Raw genomic sequence first — 18,327 nt, forward strand, 5'->3', positions numbered from 1 at the left:
ACATTTATTTTCTCTGTATTTGTATATAGCTGGTGTTGTTTTTAATAATCTAGTTGATGTTTCCTTAAACTTTTTTTATTGCTCTTAATTACCAGTAGTAAGAAAATGGGCAGCCTTAAAGCCTTGTGTTCACTCTACTTAAAGCTGTAAATATGGGAAATTACAACAGGCTTATACTAATTTCATATTCCTCCTGAAAGCATGAAAGTTAAATTATTTTCTTTCAAAGATGTTTTTAAAAGAAAGATATATTCTATTCTGATTTTATTGAATATATAGCTGGGAAGTAGCCTAGCACATGCCAAATGGAATTGTAAAAGGGAAGGAGCCTTTATTGTACTATCAAACAAAGCAGTAAAAAATCATAGAACACAAAGATATGCTGCTGTAGCTGCTGCTGCCAGCTAAAGCAGGTTGAGAGCCTGTGTTATCCTAGATGGTAGGGAGGCAACATTGCTGGGTTTTGATTTGGGGTTTTTTGAGAAAATTAAATTGAGAGTCAGTGAGGTGCATGAAGGAGGAAAGCGGGGCAGATCCCACTCCACCTGTGTGATCAACATCTACAGCCACTTCTAGGAAACTTTTCACCCCTTTGTTCCAGGAATTGATTGCTGTGCTTTGTACAGCGTGATGTTCCTTGACCCAGGACAGCCATGCTTGCTCCAGGACAAGTTTTGAGCTTGAGGCTGTATGATTCCTTTTGGATTAAAGAATCAGGAAAGCAGGTTCAGGATGCAGGATGGCACATAAACAGAGTAGCTAACACTTCTGCCTCTCCCCAGTCATCTCTTCTGTAGGAGAAAACAGTCACTCAGGTACAGTTAAAAGCTGCAGCTGCATATATACTACTGACAACACTTCCTGTTTGTGGGGAAGAAAGGAAAAGCTCCCTGAATAGAGCTCAATGGAAAACCAAAAAACAAGCAACCACTTTAGGTATTTGAAATAGTGAATACCTTGTAATTCCTAAGGACAGTCAGTTGATGCTGTAAACTTTTGTGCTAACAGGAAGCTCTGTGAGATAATAACTTGCTACAATAATCTTTTGGAGTCAAAATCCTGGCGTTAATTACAGCTTGGCTCACATGGGAAGGACTTCACTGCTTTCTAGACTATGCCAGGCATCTGTATCACCAGTCAGCCATTGATTTTGGCAACTCTGGCTCTGCTTGGTCAAGAGGCAGGAGTGATACCAGAACACAAGTAAGATGGTGTGGGCAGTCCCTGCTCTGCTTTACTGCAATGGTTTTGTTTTCTCTTCCTTATCTCTTTTTGTTCCATCTGGAGTGAGGGTAAAGAGATCTGCGCCCCTCCCCCCCATGCTTTGGCTGGCCTGGAAAAACATTCCTCTGCTGCATGTCAAATCAAGACAACAGCAATTTTGACACTGTTTCACTGAGCTGAAAGTTTTGGGGCTACATTAACTTAGTGTTCTGTACAAACACGTGGATATGTTTTGATTCACAAGAAAGAAGCTGGAAAAGGACAGGAGGGAACCTCCCTGTATTTTTGCGTTGACTAAATATTTTGGGAGGATAATACTGAGCATCAAACAAGGGGAACAGGGACAAGTCACTCCAGTGCCAGATCATATTTTGCTGAAGCAATCATATTCCAGTCCTCAAGGAATTGGTAATGCTATTCTGGACATCTCCCTGTTTTGCAGTAGTGGAGCTTGGGAGGAATCACGTTTGAGGTGTGCACAGAAAAGAAAGCAGAAAGATCACTTCTGATATAACCAGAGCTTGCTTTTTACCTCAGATGTCATGAGTATATTTGAAAGCTGGCGCTAAACCCCACAGCCTCTCTTACCTCCCAGAAATCTTTAAGCCTTTTTCTTGCTCCCACCCCCAGGGGAAGAAAACACCTCTGACACTCTGGAGCAGCAGGGCACAAGGTCTGTAGGATGCTGGGAGTTGTTCAGTTTTGTGACCACATTCTCCTTCTGTACCTGGTGACGCCTTCCTTCAGAGGGGAGGACTCTTATGCTATCAAGATTATCTTAGTCTTTTCAGACTTCCTAGGGCTGTTTCAGTCTGTTCATCTCTAAAGCTGAAATGGGTTAATGGGACAAGATCTGGCCCCTGAGTCTGGCTTCCACTCACTGGAGTGTAGCAGTTGGTGTAGGTCCATCTGACCCCACTGAGAAGAGCAGGTGTTGCTGTTTCAACAGGTTTAAGGTTCCTGGGTTTGTTTTTTTTTAAAAGAAAGACCCCTCACATATTGCTATCTCCTGGGCATCACAGTGTGGGAAAGACTGTGAGGAACTCCAGAGCAGGATGCCCAGAGATGCAAGGGGACAGATTCCTGTGTATGTGGGGGCCCCAAATTCACCCAAACTTCCTGGTCCATAAAGCTGCAGTGCAGTTATAGTTCACTCAGTTTTATATTTATATTTCTGAGTTACTGTTTAATTTCTGTAGGTATTCAAAAATAAAAATCTGGTTTTTTTCTTTTTTCTATTTCTATTCCCAAACAATTATAATTAGGAATATAGGCCTAATCCTGTTATTTAAAGTCAGAGAGAGTAGAATTTGAGGCTTGATAGTATAAGTGCAGCTGATGAATCTGCATATCAATGTGGTTTTGTTTTGTGGTGGTTTTTTTTCCAGTCCGCTTTATATTATGTAATGATAAATTTCCCATAAAGTCAGGGACTTTTCCATTTCAAAATCTAAAGGAACTTCACTGCTGATATTTTTGCTTTTACGAAGAAGCTGTATTTTGCAGATGGTAAATTGCAGCTGGTACCTGTGAACGTTTACTTCTCTATCCATATGCATAAATGCTGTCTCTGTGCAGTAAATATGCGCCTACATGTACACTTTAATTTTTTAACTTGTTCATGGTGCAAGTTAAGCAGCTTCTAGGTTCAGTGACAATGACTGTAGATGGAACGCCTTGAGGAATTCAGACAGCTTTACCACAGCCTTCCGACTTACTCAGTTCCTTTAATGGTTTTAAAATTGATTTTGATGGTGAGAACAATTAAATACAGGCCTCTTGCTATTGAGAAGGCAGCCACTATTTATAGCATAATTGGAGTAGATTAAAGTAGAATTCAGAAAGATGCTTGTTTTTAATAGTGTTGTTCAGTCACCAGTGGCGATTTGTTACTTGGACTTTGTGTAAAGTAACAAATGGCACAGTTCAGGTGGCCATTTCACAGTGCTCGTGTTGCTGCCCTCAGATCCTTTCCAACTTGAGGTTTAGAACCACAGTGATTTCTGTAAGCAGAGACAAAAGTAATATGACTGCATGAGGTGTCCTTGCTATGGGAGGACAGCTCACTGGCATTCAGACATGAGTACAGTTGCATCAAGCTCCACACTTGTGCCCTCCAAGGAGGCTGTTAATTATACACCGTCTTGAAAGGCACAAATATGAAGTGCTGAGTATGGGATTTTAAGAACCCCAGTGAGAAGTAGTTGTGGTTTTCTACAAGTTTAGTTGAAATTCTTGTTTGAGAGTGTGTATGTAAGCTGCTGCAAAGCTATCACTGCTTTATCGGCTGGACACAAGGACTTATATTGGAAGGTGTTTATAATGGAACCAGGATTGCTGAAGATTGATGTATTTCATTGCAGATGCGATGAATATGTCACACAGCTGGATGAAATGCAGCGGCAACTTGCAGCAGCCGAGGATGAGAAGAAAACTCTGAACTCCTTGCTTCGGATGGCTATCCAACAGAAACTGGCCTTGACTCAGCGCCTGGAGCATTTGGAACTGGACCACGAGCAGTCCAAAAGGGTGCGCACAAAGTCTGCCTCCAAAGCCAAGGGCACTAATCCCAGTGTAAGTCACATTCGGTCCTGTGGAGACAGATCTGAAGGATCTGTCCTGAACAACCAGGTGTTTTGTAGTGAGAAATATAAAATCTATTGTGACTAGGTCACATGTCTACAAAAAACATATTCTGCATCTTATTTTATGCTGTCAGCGTAAATCCCCACTATCTAATGTCACAGTAAGTTGACTTGTACTAGTATGTTATTGAACCAGGTAATACAGGTTTATTACGGTGTTCTTAACTGTAACTAATGCATAAGTATGGGGATGCTATTAACAAGTTAATAGTGGAAAGCAATTAGCTTTTTCCATGATTAACATGTCTGGGGTTTGCTGTTTATGGTAAGTGTTAATAGTACGCCTGATAAAGGATATATCTGGTGTTACTTACTGTAGTTTGTATAGCACAAATATGACCCTTTCTCCAGGGTTGCAGCATACTTCAATAAATGCTTTCATAGGCAGAAACAGAGAATCTTCCTTGTTACTGTGGCTTAAGTAATGAAAAGCAAAGATTAAAATTAGAGCTATGTCTTGGGAATGCAGAGCATTTGGAAACTGGAGTCAAACTTAATTTGCCTGTTGTAGCGGATGTTAAATACTTGCTGTTGTATCACCACTAACCAAAGTTCTAAAGCTTTTATAGATTTTAAAAGCTAGAAGAAAACTTGGTACATTATTTGCGCTCTGCGTCCCTCTCTTCAGAGGGATAATCAGAAGAAACTTGCACATTTATATTAAAAATATGCAATATTAACTCCATCAGATACAAAATTTAAAATGTTAAGAATTGGGATTCTGCTTGCTAGACAGTTCCTGTGTAAGAAGTTATGTCCTGGAAGGATCTGTGTGATCTTATATTGCTCCTTGCAAGCAGAACACTTTGGAAAAAACCCATCTGAGATACCTTTTATAGGAAAGTAGCCACACAGTATGTATGTGTAGAGTTAATGTGACTATGGTTGAGCATTGTTGGTCACAAACAGTTTTCCTCAGTTCTCAGTATTAAGCTAAATAGGTAGTATTTCAGAGCTCTGATCATTTTTTTAGGTACATGGCAGATACTGCATTCCATATGCAAGCCATGTGTTTCACAGGGCTCTACATTAGAGGCACAGGAAATTGATCCAGATCATCCAGCTAATAATGATTTATGAAGTAGCTTAGTGCACATTTTCATCTTCAAAAATAAGTAAATCTTTGTCTGATATTGAACTTTTAAGGGGCCTTTTTACCCACTTAATTACAATATGTTTGATAGTATAAAAGTGTACTTTCTAATTGGTGCCTACATAAGAGAAAAAGATTGAAAATGTTGCTTCTAAAATTGTGGAAAATTTGTGGAGCACTGAAAGGCACAGTTCTTTGTTTAACCTGGAGTTTGAAGTGCCTCGCCTCAGACTTTGTTTTAATGTAAAGCCCTGTTCATTTTGTACTCTTTCGAATACTTTTGTATGCCTGTAGTGTTACTAAAAGAAAGGCGAGCCTTTGCCGTGAGTGCTTGGTAGTGTGGTTCCCAAAGCCTTTGTAACCCTGTGCTGTGGTTGCGCTCCCCTGCCAGTTTGTCCCTGTCGATGCTCACAACTTGCTCTGTGTGCTACCCATGCACACGCAGGAGATGTCCCAGTGCTAACAGAGGCTAATAAGAGCATGGCTGGTGTTCCCTCTGAGGAGAAATCATAGGAGATTTCGGCTTCCCAGATATTTTTTGGCATTGGGGGGGAAGTCTTCTAAATTAATACAGTGAGATTTTTAAACAAATGGAACTTTGCTACAAAGCTGGGAACCATGGAAATGCTGCAGCCCAGAGCCAGAATTGCATTTCTTGATCTTGAGAGGAAGAAAAAAAACCTCAAGTGATTCAATTCTAATACATTTCTAAAACATGACTGCTTGGGGTTTAAACAAATTTCAATTCTGGTTTTAGAAACTAGGCCCTATATGTCTAGAAAATACTGAATTCTCCTGAATTTGAGCTTTAATATTGCTAAATAGCAGGATTTATATATTAGAAGAGATGTCTTTTGTAATTTTCAATCCTGCTTTTCTCTTTGCTGCACAATCTTTCAAAAGGCCTTTATTCTTCTTATTCTTACATCAAGTACAATTTAAAAATGCATGGTGAAAACAGACTTTTGAGTGCTAACTTTCTCTGCTCTAATACACTTAATACCAATTGTGCTGCCATAGTGGGGAACTTTAACACAGTTTTCACTGCTTCCATGTCTCTAGGGACAGTACTTTAGTGAATATTTATGGCAGAAAGGTAAACTAGAGAAACTAATTGAATGCATTGTTAGGATGGTTTTTTTTCAAATTAGTTGGAATTTTCTGTAATAATTCTGGTGTTACCAGACAGTGGCTATTGCTTTAGGCTTAGCTCATTCTTTCATTTCTGAGTATGAGCAATTTTGCTATTAGCCCAATTAGCCTTAGTGATCATTTCCATATTCAGTCATTTCTGCAAATATTTCTAAAACTCTAAGAGCTAACCTGACTGCTATTTGAGTCTATCACCATTATGGTTTATCCTGTCAGAAAAAGGACTGAGGAATGGTGTAAAGTGTCTTCATCCTGCCATTTGTATTTTTGGGTAATACTTAAGACTGAGTCTTTTAATTTTGGATTAACAATTTCTTGATGCTCATTTGCTGTAAGTCTTTCATACTGGTCTCAATGGGTTGGGGTAAAGCATGGAAAATTCCTTAAGCCATCACCTTCCTCTGCAAGCCGGCTCTTCGGAACGATTCTCTGCATAGGCCTGCATGATATACTGACCTGCATGTTTCTGGGGAACCTAAAGCTTCACTGAAAACATTTCTTTCACACTCACTGCTTTTAACGTATGCTTGAAGAGCAAAGCTTTATTCAGTACTTGTAAGAATCCTTTCTGCAAAGCTGTTGCTTCCAGGCTGAGCCCACAAAGCCTTGTTCACCCAGTGGGAAGGCATCTGCAAGCTGGAGTGGCTGCTGTATCCCCAGCCAGCTAACAGACCCTCAGCCAACTAACCTGCCTGTGCAGCACATGGAAGGGGTTACGTTTTCAGATGATTGAGAAATAAACGGTGATTTTTTTTTTCCTAATGCTATTTTATTTTTCCATTTTTCAGCTGTAGAGTAGTCCCTGGAGAAGGCCTTTCCAACAGTGCAACAGCATTTGCTAGCCCTCCTGACTCTGGTTCAAAGTGGTAGCCCATTGCACACAGAATGGAAACCACTGACCTGATCCTAACTTTAGAAAACACCTTTTCCTATATACTACCTGAAACCTTCCCTTTCTGCCTGAAGCTATAAAACAAACAAGCTTTACCTATAAGTGCTGCTGCAGTAAGAAACCTTACAAGTGCTGAAGAAACCTACTTCAAATGTAATGCTCACCATATTAGTCTGTGCTCTCCTAGAAATGTTGGATGGGGGAATTTACTTCATTGCAGATGCTAATTTTTTACCTGATTGCTAAACCTGTGCACTTTGGATATTTTTCTTTAGCTTCTTTAATTCCTTATGTAGAAGAGTTTATATAAATGCAGTGGTTTGTGCTCATAGTCTCTCTCCAATTTGAAACTTGTGGCTTATGAATTATATATCAGCATGTGGCAGAGATTTTGGGGGAGGGGTCTAGATTGTGATTAGAAAAGAGTTTCAGCAAAAAGCAGGAGCTCTGCTAAACTATGTGCTGTGCTTCAGCATCTTTTTTTATTAAAATGTTATGCTTTATATGTTTCAATTACTGATTTTTTAACTGCTATGTTCATTAAGAAATCCAGGGTATTCAAATTCTGGGGGTTTTTCATATTGTATTATTATTCTTAGGAATAGTTCAATGTAACAAGAAGAAAACTTGACTTTGCTCTGGTTAAAACAGTAATAGGCACTTGAAAGATATTAAATAAGTAGTATTACATATAAATTCCAGAATTCCTGGGTTTTAGGAAAATGAAGCATTATTGATTAACAGAATTTTATACAACTATACCAGTTAAATTCCAAATTGGAATTGTTTTGTTACTTTTTCATTTTATCGTGCCAAATTATGGTACATTTAGAAAGAAAAATTTGTAAGTGGTCAGTGATAGGGTGTTATCTGTCAGCGCCTTTCTGTCACTCATTATTGCCAGTAGTGCCTTTGATCATTTGAAGGGAAACTCTTAGAGTAGCATAGGCTAAGTCCTGTTGCTTAGAAATAGAATGGCTGGTTTGGAATTTGTTAAAGATGTGGAGCAATAAGTGCAAAGTGAACTCCCATTTCGCACATTTTTAATGGTAGGCTTACTATAGAGTTTATATATTCAAGGAATTGTAAAAAATTCTGTTAGTCGATGATATTTCATCATGCACATCCTTGCAAATTCAAGGGTATAGAGGGGAAAAGAATCAAAGTCACAACCTGAACAAACCTATCTATACTTTGGGAACCAAATGGACTCATGTTGAAGAGATGAGCAGTGTATGACCACATGTATGGTATCAGTCCGGGAATGCGTTGGGAATGTCGCTGTCTGTGGCGGGGGGCAGGAGCCACAGCGCTGTGTTCAGATGTGAGCCGCAGCACATCGGGATCTCCTTTGCACGTTGTCTCTAATTGTGATTTCAGCAAACAGAAACAGCAAAGCTCATCAACAAGCCATTCTGGGTTCTCAATGGTTTGGTGAGGCTCGTGTGGATGATTAAATTGGTACTTGCTGGTAAGGAGCCCTCCCACTTCTCAATAAAAGTACAAATTTAACTAATATTGGCAGTGCAGTGAGGATTTCTGTTTGCTGGAAAAAACATTATTATTCCTAGATGTGGGGACTTACACTTCCATCTTCTGTTACACTATTGATTCATAAGAAATATTGTTGCATTTAAAATTACTACATTTGTATGTGGGTATTTATTTGAAATGATGTCTAAGTACTGTATTATGTTCTATGTGCATTACCTTTTAGCGGTGGGTTGGTCTCCATTTAATGTCCTGTGCATGTATTCTTGCCAAATAACCTTTACACAGATGTGGAAAACAAAATGTTAAACTTACTAAAAGAATAACTGTATGTTAATTGGATAACCTTAGGTGGAGGGGTGCAGGTCAAAACACTGCTTCCAGATTAATAAAATAGTTTTTAATCTAGGAAAGCAATGTGCCTGTGTAAAGATAGTCACATTGGCAGGAGCAATAAAAAAAAAAAGTAATTGTGTGTTCGGCCTGTTGGTTTTGTGGTTTTAGAAGGTGCTGGTTTAAGTAGTTTACTGAAGGGATTTTCAGCTGGGGGCCGAATAAATACTGATTTTTGTCTGAAAGAAACTGAATACGTCACATGAAGTTTTCTGCAGAATTAAAAAAATAATTATTTGTGCTCACATTCAGGGAGCACCATACTGTCCTATCCCATGATATATTTACGGATTAGTTTTGGCCTGGATCAGATTGTTTTAATGTGTGTAGCTGAATAGCCTTGCAAACACTTGTACTGGTACAGGGAAAGTAATGTTAGGCCTAAGGCTATGGTGTCAGTGTTGACAAATCATCCTGAAATTGCGTCTTAATTTCTTGTACACTCTCCAAAATACTCAGGTACTCTTAGGGCCCCATCCAGCTTGGCCCTGAACACTTCCCTGGAAGTATTTCCTGGCCTAGCAGTGTTCCCAGAGCACCCTGGTCTAGTGGGAGATGTCCCTGCTCATGGAAGGGGGTTGGAGCAAGGTGATTTTAAAAGCCTTTTCCAACCAGTCAGGGATTTGGGGAAAATGCATAAAGTTGATGTTTGTCCAGCAGAATTAGCAAACAAACTCACAAAAAGCCCCTGAATCACAATGCTAAAACTGAGGGCAAGGCTGAGGTTTGCCCCATCAATACAAAGATGTTCCTGGATCAATGACTTCATATTTTCCCCTAGAAACATGAAATATGGTTTTATACTGTAGTTTAACAACTCTTGTGCCCCCAGGTAGAATTATTAGAACCATTCCGCTGTTTGTTTCTCTATATGGTAGCTGTCAACTGCATGACACCAGCCCAACAACATAACTTACAGCTGGAGCGCAAGATGCCAGTTTTTCCTTGGGCATTGAAAACACTTGCTCAGGGATATGCAGTGAACTAACAGAGCGTGTGTGCTGGGACACTTGCCCTGCTTGTAGAGCTCTGCATTTTCTCTAACAGGAGCTTCACCTGCAGGATGATCTACAGAAGAAACATGTAAATCTATCTGCATGCACATGACAGCAGACATGTGAAACAGTAGAACAGGGTGATTCAAGAATGCTTTAGTAAGAAAGAAAATTAGAAAATGATCAAAGGAGAAGCTTCTCTAGTGAATGGCTATTAATGAAAACATTCATTTCTTTGACGCTCTTCTGTGTAGAAAAATTTGCTCCCTAAGCCCTGGGGGAAATGTTGCCCCTGCAGAGATGGAGGGTGGGTTCAGCATTACAGCTGCAGATGTGGCTGGAGTTAAGTCTCTGGGAGAGGAATCTGCCAGCAAATATCACACTCCTGCTTGCTGCAGTCAGTAATCCAGCCGTGGTCTTTTGTTCCTTGCAAGTGAGGCTTGAAAACAAGTTGCTTGTTTCCCATAAAAGGAGCAGGGCAGATTTCTGGATGTACTGAGATGCCTCAGGATCAGATACCTGGAAGTTCCCAAGTACCTGGTTTTGTGGGATGAAGGCAATGAAAATTCAGACAGAGGTGCTTTTTGGAGACACACTAGATAACACAGTAAAATTCAGCTAGACAAATATTTACAGTTAGAGTTTCAAAAATATATTCACATTCTTGGGATTTTTAAAGGCTGATCTGGTAGATGGACCTACAGGAAAAGGTATTTTTGCATCCAAGAACTTTGAAGAAACAATTAAAAAAGATAAAGATCACCTCTGGGAGCTCATAGCCATGCAAAACAGCTAGTCAATGTGATTATTCTGAGTATATTATTATTTTTGAGAGTTATTTTGAATATTTATCTATAAAAGCTTCAAGCACATATTCATTCGTCATTATTGGGAAAATCACTCATATTCAAACCACTCAAAAGATAGCTTCATCTGTTCTTTCCCAGTAAAGGAGGAGAGGATGCTGCTTTCCAGTGTGAATGCAAATTTCTCCAAGAAGGAACTGTCACGGCTAGTGAAGGAGTGTTTTTTCTCATCCTTACTGGTATCTCAAAGGTAACCTGAGAGCTGATCTTCCCCCTACCTTACCCAGCCCTGTGACTTTGGGATGTGGTGCTAGTGAACTAAGCCATCAGGTTTGATAGGTATCAAGTGAAGAGGTTGTAAAATGCCCTAGGTCCAGAAACTGTTTAAAAAACTCATAAAACCTGTGAGAGACAAGCTGAATCTGGTTCTAGATGTTAGAGTACTTCTGAAGCAAAGGTAATACACTGAATGGGAGCAGTGTAATGGAAGCTGATTTTTGTGATTGTGCTGGAGAAAATCTGAGAAAAATTTTAATTTAGACCAAATCTATACTGATATCTAACTAGGACAATGTATGTAATGTGTTACTTGGAGATGAAAGTTACATACCTGAGCAAAGTTTGAGTTAGATACATGTAGATGAGGTGAGTTTAAGGCAGACTGAAGTGAGTTAGTGCACGTCCAGACCTCACCAGCCCCATGAGAATAAGAATTTAACTAAGCTGAAAATTACTTTCAGAGCAGAATCCCCAAATACTGTGGCTTTTGGCTGAATCAAGTGTCATTAGAAGGACAATCTGTGTAGGTCAAACATGTACCTGTGTGATTCTCTTTATGTTGCAAGAATTTTGAACAATTTTGTATATTTGAAACATCTCTGATGTTACTTTTAAAATAAATGTCAGCAGGTGAGTATTTGGGCTGTGAATGTCCTAAGCTAAAATATTGTAGCAGTCTTAACAGGCAGGAGAAACTTCATTACTGATGATTTAGTATGTGGTTTTAAAGCAATCATAAGCGGGGAAAAAAAAGTTAAAAGAGCAAAACTTTTAAAAATAAATTCTCACTAGCAATTATATGATCCATTCTCAATAACAGCATTTTAAAATCTTTTTTTGAAATCGATCATTTCTGCTTTTCAAACAGCCATCTATTTGAGGAATTAAAATTCTCCATTATTAAGTTTAAGGAAAGAATAAGAAACAATTAATTTAACTATACACTTCTTCATATTGCTTGACGTAGTTTCATCTGTATCTTCACAAAACCTCACTTCCTATTTTTTACACAAAAATTCTGTCTCAAGAATTCTCCTCTTCACCCCTGCCCTTCTCCCTTTTGTTCAGATTTGCAGTGGTTACCCATGGTTTTGTACAGCTCACCTTGGATGTATTTCTTGCTCTTTCAGTGAGTCACTGGCTTGGCAACTCAGGAGTATGAAGTTTTATGAATGGATACCAGTGTTACAAGTGATTACCCTGAGTCATGTCACAGGCAATAAATAGAACCACAATTGTGAAGAAGTTTTTATTTTTCTCCTTTTTTTTTGATTGCTGTGATAGCACAGTTTACTTCCTGGGTATTCACCATTTGTCTGTGTGTGTGTCACATCTATTCTGAGCTTGCGTGGGATCTGTTGTGCATGGAACTTGCCCTGCTTGTTTATTTCAATGCCTAGCAGGAATGGGTTGGGGCAGCAAAAGCTGTCTTCAAGTGTGTGCTATGTCACAGGTTTAAGTGGTTGGCAATCAGCAAGAGTTTGGTCTACACCTTCCCCTTTGCCCATCCATAACTCTGAGTCTGAGAGCACTGCTTCAATCAGCATGGCCAAGGTTTCATTCCAGCTGAGTCCAGCAGCCAGTGGCCAGGCTGGGAGACGTGGCTGCCTGTAAGTGAGTACTTCTGCACATTTTCAGCTCATCACCTACTGGCATTGCCAATTTGCAGGAGGGCTTTGTGAAAGGTAAGAAACCAGGTGGGCAATGCCAAGGGTCATGCAACAGACATCATCCTATTGTACAGAGAGTAACTAAAGCTAAAACTACTGAAATAAATAAAAAATCTCATTAGGAAATGGATTATGACCACATACATGCCACATACATGTCTAGTTTCATTAGTTTAGGGAGTTTTGCTATCAAGAACTGATGGGGAAACTACAGTAATTAGTCCCAGTGGCATACCTGCTGAAATTGGTGTAATTTCTCACTAGCAGATCAACCAGCTATGTGAAAATTAGTAAATAATTATATTACTTAATCAACAATTAAAGGCTAATAGCACTCCTGGAAATATTTGATTTCTCTCAGAGATTTGAAGGTACTCTACCAGAATGGATCTGCAGTTCATATTCAATTGTATTTTTTAACTTGAGAGTGAAATCATATGGTGGAACAGTTGCTGCTGGTGGAAAAGTATTTAAGCCTCACAAATGGATTGCTAGTTAAGGCCACACAACTTAGTGTGCCTTTGTTCATCCATAGTGACAGCTAAGAAAATATAGGTATGAAGACAAACAGATACTCTACCATCTCCTGTCTGTTAAGTATATCCAAAATGTCCGCACAAGGTAAAAACTAAATCTAGTATATAGTTCAGGGGATAAATATCTAGATATAAAAGTGCTTTGTCTAAAAAGCCACTCATACCCAATACATTTTGTGTAAGGGTTGGCCCACTGACTCCTTGAAGACAGATAATGCAAAATGACTGTGCTTTAATAAATGAGGTTTACTTACCTGCTTTCTTGGGTACAGATGTGACATGAGATCTCTTATGACAGAAATCAGGCATGTCATTGCAGGGCAGGAGCTGTATGTTGACCTTTCCCTCCACATCTGCTTTATGACTCTGCCAAGCCCAGCCCAGGCTGTGCAGGACTGGGGTGACCACCCTGGGCTGTAGCACATGTCGCTGCAAGGGCAGCTCTGAGGGCTACAGGAGTAACTCATGATACTCTTGAAATTGCCAAGATCCTAGTAAGACACAGACCATCCAGGTCTGTGCATAGAGCAATTGATGATGGCTGGTGTGAAACTTTATGAGAGCCTTTGAGCCGTTTCATGAAGAGTCACAGAGAATCTGTTTTTAAAAAACATACATCTGTATTCTAGATAATTTAATAATAGATTACAGAAATACTGTACTAACCATTTTGGTTTGGGGTTTATCTTTTTCAGAGTAAAGTTTTACTAAATATTTGGGCTTCAGCTAATTTGCTGGGTCACCCTTAAGTAATGGAGTAATTCCATAATTGATTAAGTATTTGTAGAATGACCAAAAAAAAAAAGAGAGAAAATCTTTTATCAGGATTCGAAATGAGTCAGTGTTTGTTTCTGAACCCAGATTAACAGTGACGAGTATGACAAAAATGAGGTGCTGGAATTCACTCTTTCTGTTTAAAAGCTATACCTTACATCTGCCAGACCACTATGGCAGGTATTAGAAATCAACATTTCTGGACTAAATTTCTAATCTAGTGGTGCCCAGGAAAAAAAAACTGCATTTCCCTCTCCTGTTTGACAGTGATTCCAGTATTAGTAGCTTTCTAATCAAAGCAGCAATCTGACAACCTCTGTTTGACCCATTTCATGGTACTGAAAATCTTGGTGAAAATCTGCAATGCCTTTTAGATAATTTAATTTCTGAAAGGGTTTAACTCTAATCCTGCACATTTTTAAAAGCACTTAGGTACCTTTGTGCTTTTTCCTTTTGAATAATGGGATTCCTGAAAGTCATTGATTGTGAAACACATCACCCTTGATGTATGGTTCAATTGATAAAGCACATCTTGTTTTTGAAGGTAATGCAAAAGTCAGTGTTGTTTAGAAGTGTTTAATTGAATGGTGACAAGCTATAGCTCCTCATTTACTTTATAATGTGGTACAAGAATAAATTATGAACATGGGAACTGAGAGAATCTTATGGGTCACTGAATTCACCCCCACTGCTGCAAATTAATGTGCACATCTGACAAGCCTATAGCTTTTATTAATCTAAAAATATAAATGCAAACCCACAGTAAAGAGAACCTAATCTATGCACAGAGATTTCTGTAACACTACTGTGCTCTGTCATGAGTTCAGCCCTGGTATTCTGGTAACAGCCAGTAAACAAAGAGACAGCCACTGACAGACACTGAGGATTCTGCTGTCTGTCACACATGTTGGCTGTTAGTTAGTGGTCAACAACATCGCCTCATCATCCTCTCTGGTGAGGATGGACAGTCACACATCAAGTGTAGTGTTTCTGGTCAGCATATTATGAGTCTCCTAATGATCCACCATCATTTTATACTACAGAGACAGAAGTGAGTGGATCCACCACCCTTGTAGGTTTTGATTGGGTTTTTTTGGGTTTTTTTGGTTTTTTGAGCAATGGCAACAGGATTACTATTTTCCCCAGTACAGCACTTAAAAGATGAAGAATGGCTCTTGTGCTCTCCTTGGACATAGAAGACATTTTCCGTTGTGAAGATCAGGCTCTGAAAACAGGTGGTACAGTGATCATTCATTACCTGTTATATGAACCTAATTCTGCTTTCAGAGAGCTCAAAGAACAACCCTGAGGTATGTTACCTTAAAAAGATCTAAATCAATTTAAATGAAAAAAACCTGTTAAGTCAGTGTATAAAGAATACCAGATATTAGAAAGGATTGGAAATGGCTCAGTGCTAAGAAAAATTAATATTCAAGCCCCAGTAAATATTTAAGTTCAACTACTTCATGATGTGTAGCTAAAATACTGTTCCACTCTGCTATAAAAATCTCATGCCAGAGTTTAAAAGCTGCCACAGGACCCGAGTCCCAAATGGAGGGCTGGTTTACTTTCATGTTCCTTATTTCTGTATATTGTTCTGTGATTTTTTCCCTCTGGATTCTTAGCTGCTGTGGTAAATGGGGTTGGTGAATATAGAGTAGACTTGCTTTTGCCTAAGATATCATTAAAAAAAAGCCAACCAACTTCCCCCCACCCCCACACCCCTCCACCATATGGTTCTGGCTTAAAAGTATTTTCCCTTGAAAACTACCTTTAAACAATCATTTCTTTCTGACTTTTTTTTTCAAAATTAAAAGCAACATAATAAGTTTCAGTGCTGCCATAAAATTTGTTTTTATTGCGTTTGCTGGTTTAATTTCACTGTGAATGAGAAATAAAGCAGTTCTTCTTTATCTGCAAGTGCAAAGACCCAGCTTCAAATTAATGAGAATGAGATTGCACAAATACTCAAAAGACGTCACAGTAATCTTCAAATCTTCATATTCACATGAAAAGTAGTCTTTTCAGGAAAGAAAAAAACTCCAATCAAAATTCCAAGATTTATAAATAAGAACTCTGTGCACAAAGGAACTCTGTGTTTGCCATAGAGTGTCATGTGATGGCAAAAGCATATGAAAGTCACCCCAAGGATTACATGATCCATAACAGAACAAGGCATGCATCTCCTACAGGAGAAGCAGGTCTGACAAAGTCCATGTATTTGCAAAGCCTTGGCTTTTTGGTCTCCAATGTCTCATTAAATCTAGAAGAGGTTATTCTTACCCTTGTTAAATCTATCTTTCCTGGACATTTAGTGGTAATCCTCATTGAACTGCAAAGCCTACCATGATGGAGAATTACTTTGCATTGAGAGAGCTCATCTTGTAATAGAATTTAATGCAATATGACAGGCAACTTCTTTATTTTTGGAAAGAGTATTTGTATGAACTCTGCTAACCACTCACACTGTGTTTATTGGCCCTTGACTCTTACCCTTGCACACATGTGCATTAAATACCAAGGGATTGAAAACAATTAAAACCAGCCCAAGATAAAGACCATATTTAATGGACATTGCCCAGTGCTTCAAAGCTTAAAGAAGTTCATTGTACTGAGCACGAAGTAGAATTCACAGCTAAGATTTAATGAAACTAAGACCTTTAGTTGCTTAGCAAGGTCCAGTTCATTGTGGAAGGTTTCCAACCAGTTTCTAATCTTCTTCAACTTCTTTGAGACTAACACTGTGAATGCTAGAAATGACAGAAATATTGACAAGGCAGACTTGTTTCTATTATGACTTCCTTCATAACACATAAAGGGAGACATCTCAGTACCTGAGACAGGTTAGAAGAAAAGGGCTTTACAGAGCTGGATATATATATACTGCCTGCAACTCATTGAAAGGTGACATCCCATGCTTTTATTTAAGAGTCACAAACTGTGCTGTAAATGATCCCAAGATCATTTTGTTCCTCACAGTTTTAAAGGATTGCATGCCTCTCAATTCTGGTGGGAAGAAAGTTCCATTATTCAGGGGTGTCCCAGCAATTTCTTTTGTCTTCCCAAATCTGTACTGTTTTGCTCTTTTGCTGATAGTGTCAAACCACCTTTTCTTAGCTTTTATTCGATCCAATCCCTAGTGGAGCTGCAAAGAAGATCCGTTCTTTTATTTGTTGCTTCTCTGCTGGAACTTCTGTCTGACTCCACAGGATTTACCTTTGCTGGAGACATCGCTTATTTCTCAGATATAAAGAAACTGACACTGGCTTTCTATTACAATTTTGCTGGTCAAAACTTGTTTAAATTGTTAAGTCACTTCAGAATAACTTAACTGATTCTGGTCAGACACACAAATTAAATGCTGCATGTGGGCTTCATTGAAGCCACAGGCTGAAAATTGCAAGGGCCTGAGGCCTTTTTCTCCTTTCTCATGCTAAGGAGAATTTCTCTCGGGTCTGCTGCAGTTTGCCTGTTCCTCCCTGGATCTTCCCAAGGTGATAAACCTCGGGAAAAACAGGAAGGAATTCATAACAAGATTAAGCACCTGCTGTTTTTCAGAAAGTAAGGAAAAACAGTTCTCACGATCCGTGAGAACGTTCTGTTTTCTTCTACTATCCAATGGACGGCCGTTCCTCTCTTCTTCAGCGATCCACACTATAAAAGTGGTTCGCCTTCACAATAAAGTTGCTTCTCTTTGCTGCTAGCTGGAGGAGTCATTGTCGTTATTCTCCGCGGCCGTACCGCGAATAGCGACAATTGGAGGTTCCACCGAGATCGTCCTTCACGGGAGCCGAGACCGTCTTTCGCCAGGACAGCGCGAACTGGGACCGCGGAGCCCCGCAGCCCCGCGGAGCGGAGCAACCCCGGACTGCGAGCGCCCTAGCGACCGCTCCTCTTTCCGCGGAGAGAAGGTACTGTGTTCCCCCCTTCCTCCCTCCTCCAAACTAGCGGCTAGGCGAAAAATTCTAAAATGGGGAACAATCTATCCAAACAAGAGGAGATTATTATCTCATTATGGAGGGATGTTCTAGAGGACTTAGACACCCAAATCCCAGATAAAGATTTGATTGCCTTGCTAGCTTGGGCAAAGGAGCGCGGTTTTTCAGAGGAGGAAGGAGAAGTTTTTTCAATGGACGTTTGGAAAGAGCTGGGGAATCTGTTGTGTGCAGCTCTCCATAAAGGAGATGTTTCAGTGTGCCCGCTGCTTACTACCTGGGGGACTATTCATCAGAGTTTTGTGGAGGATGAGGCGAGATTTGAACGGAGCGAGGGCGAGTCCGATGACTGCTCCGAGAACCCCCCGAAGTCAGGACAGCCCCCCCCGCTCGCACCCCAAGATAGCGCGGCGTCCTTTCCCCGGAGGGCGGTAACGGCAGA

General features: G+C 39.7%; 1 protein-coding gene across 2 annotated transcripts in view; it reads left to right on the forward strand.

Annotated features, from left to right (window-relative positions):
• Positions 1 to 8,972, forward strand: part of BICD2 (BICD cargo adaptor 2) — a 58,658-nt gene extending 49,686 nt beyond the window's left edge. The window contains exons 7-8 of one of the 2 annotated variants that reach the window (XM_079316998.1): positions 3,588 to 3,798; positions 6,903 to 8,972. In XM_079316998.1, the coding sequence (XP_079173124.1) occupies positions 3,588 to 3,798; positions 6,903 to 6,908 (217 nt within the window). In that variant the 3' untranslated portion in view covers positions 6,909 to 8,972. Of the gene's footprint in view, positions 1 to 3,587; positions 4,020 to 6,902 lie in introns of those variants that run through there. The other variant, XM_079316999.1, reaches the window with a different exon arrangement.
• The last annotated feature ends 9,355 nt before the right edge of the window (positions 8,973 to 18,327 follow it).

This window comes from Erithacus rubecula (assembly GCF_903797595.1).
Source record: "Erithacus rubecula genome assembly, chromosome: 13".
NCBI classification, from domain to species: Eukaryota; Metazoa; Chordata; class Aves; order Passeriformes; family Muscicapidae; genus Erithacus; species Erithacus rubecula.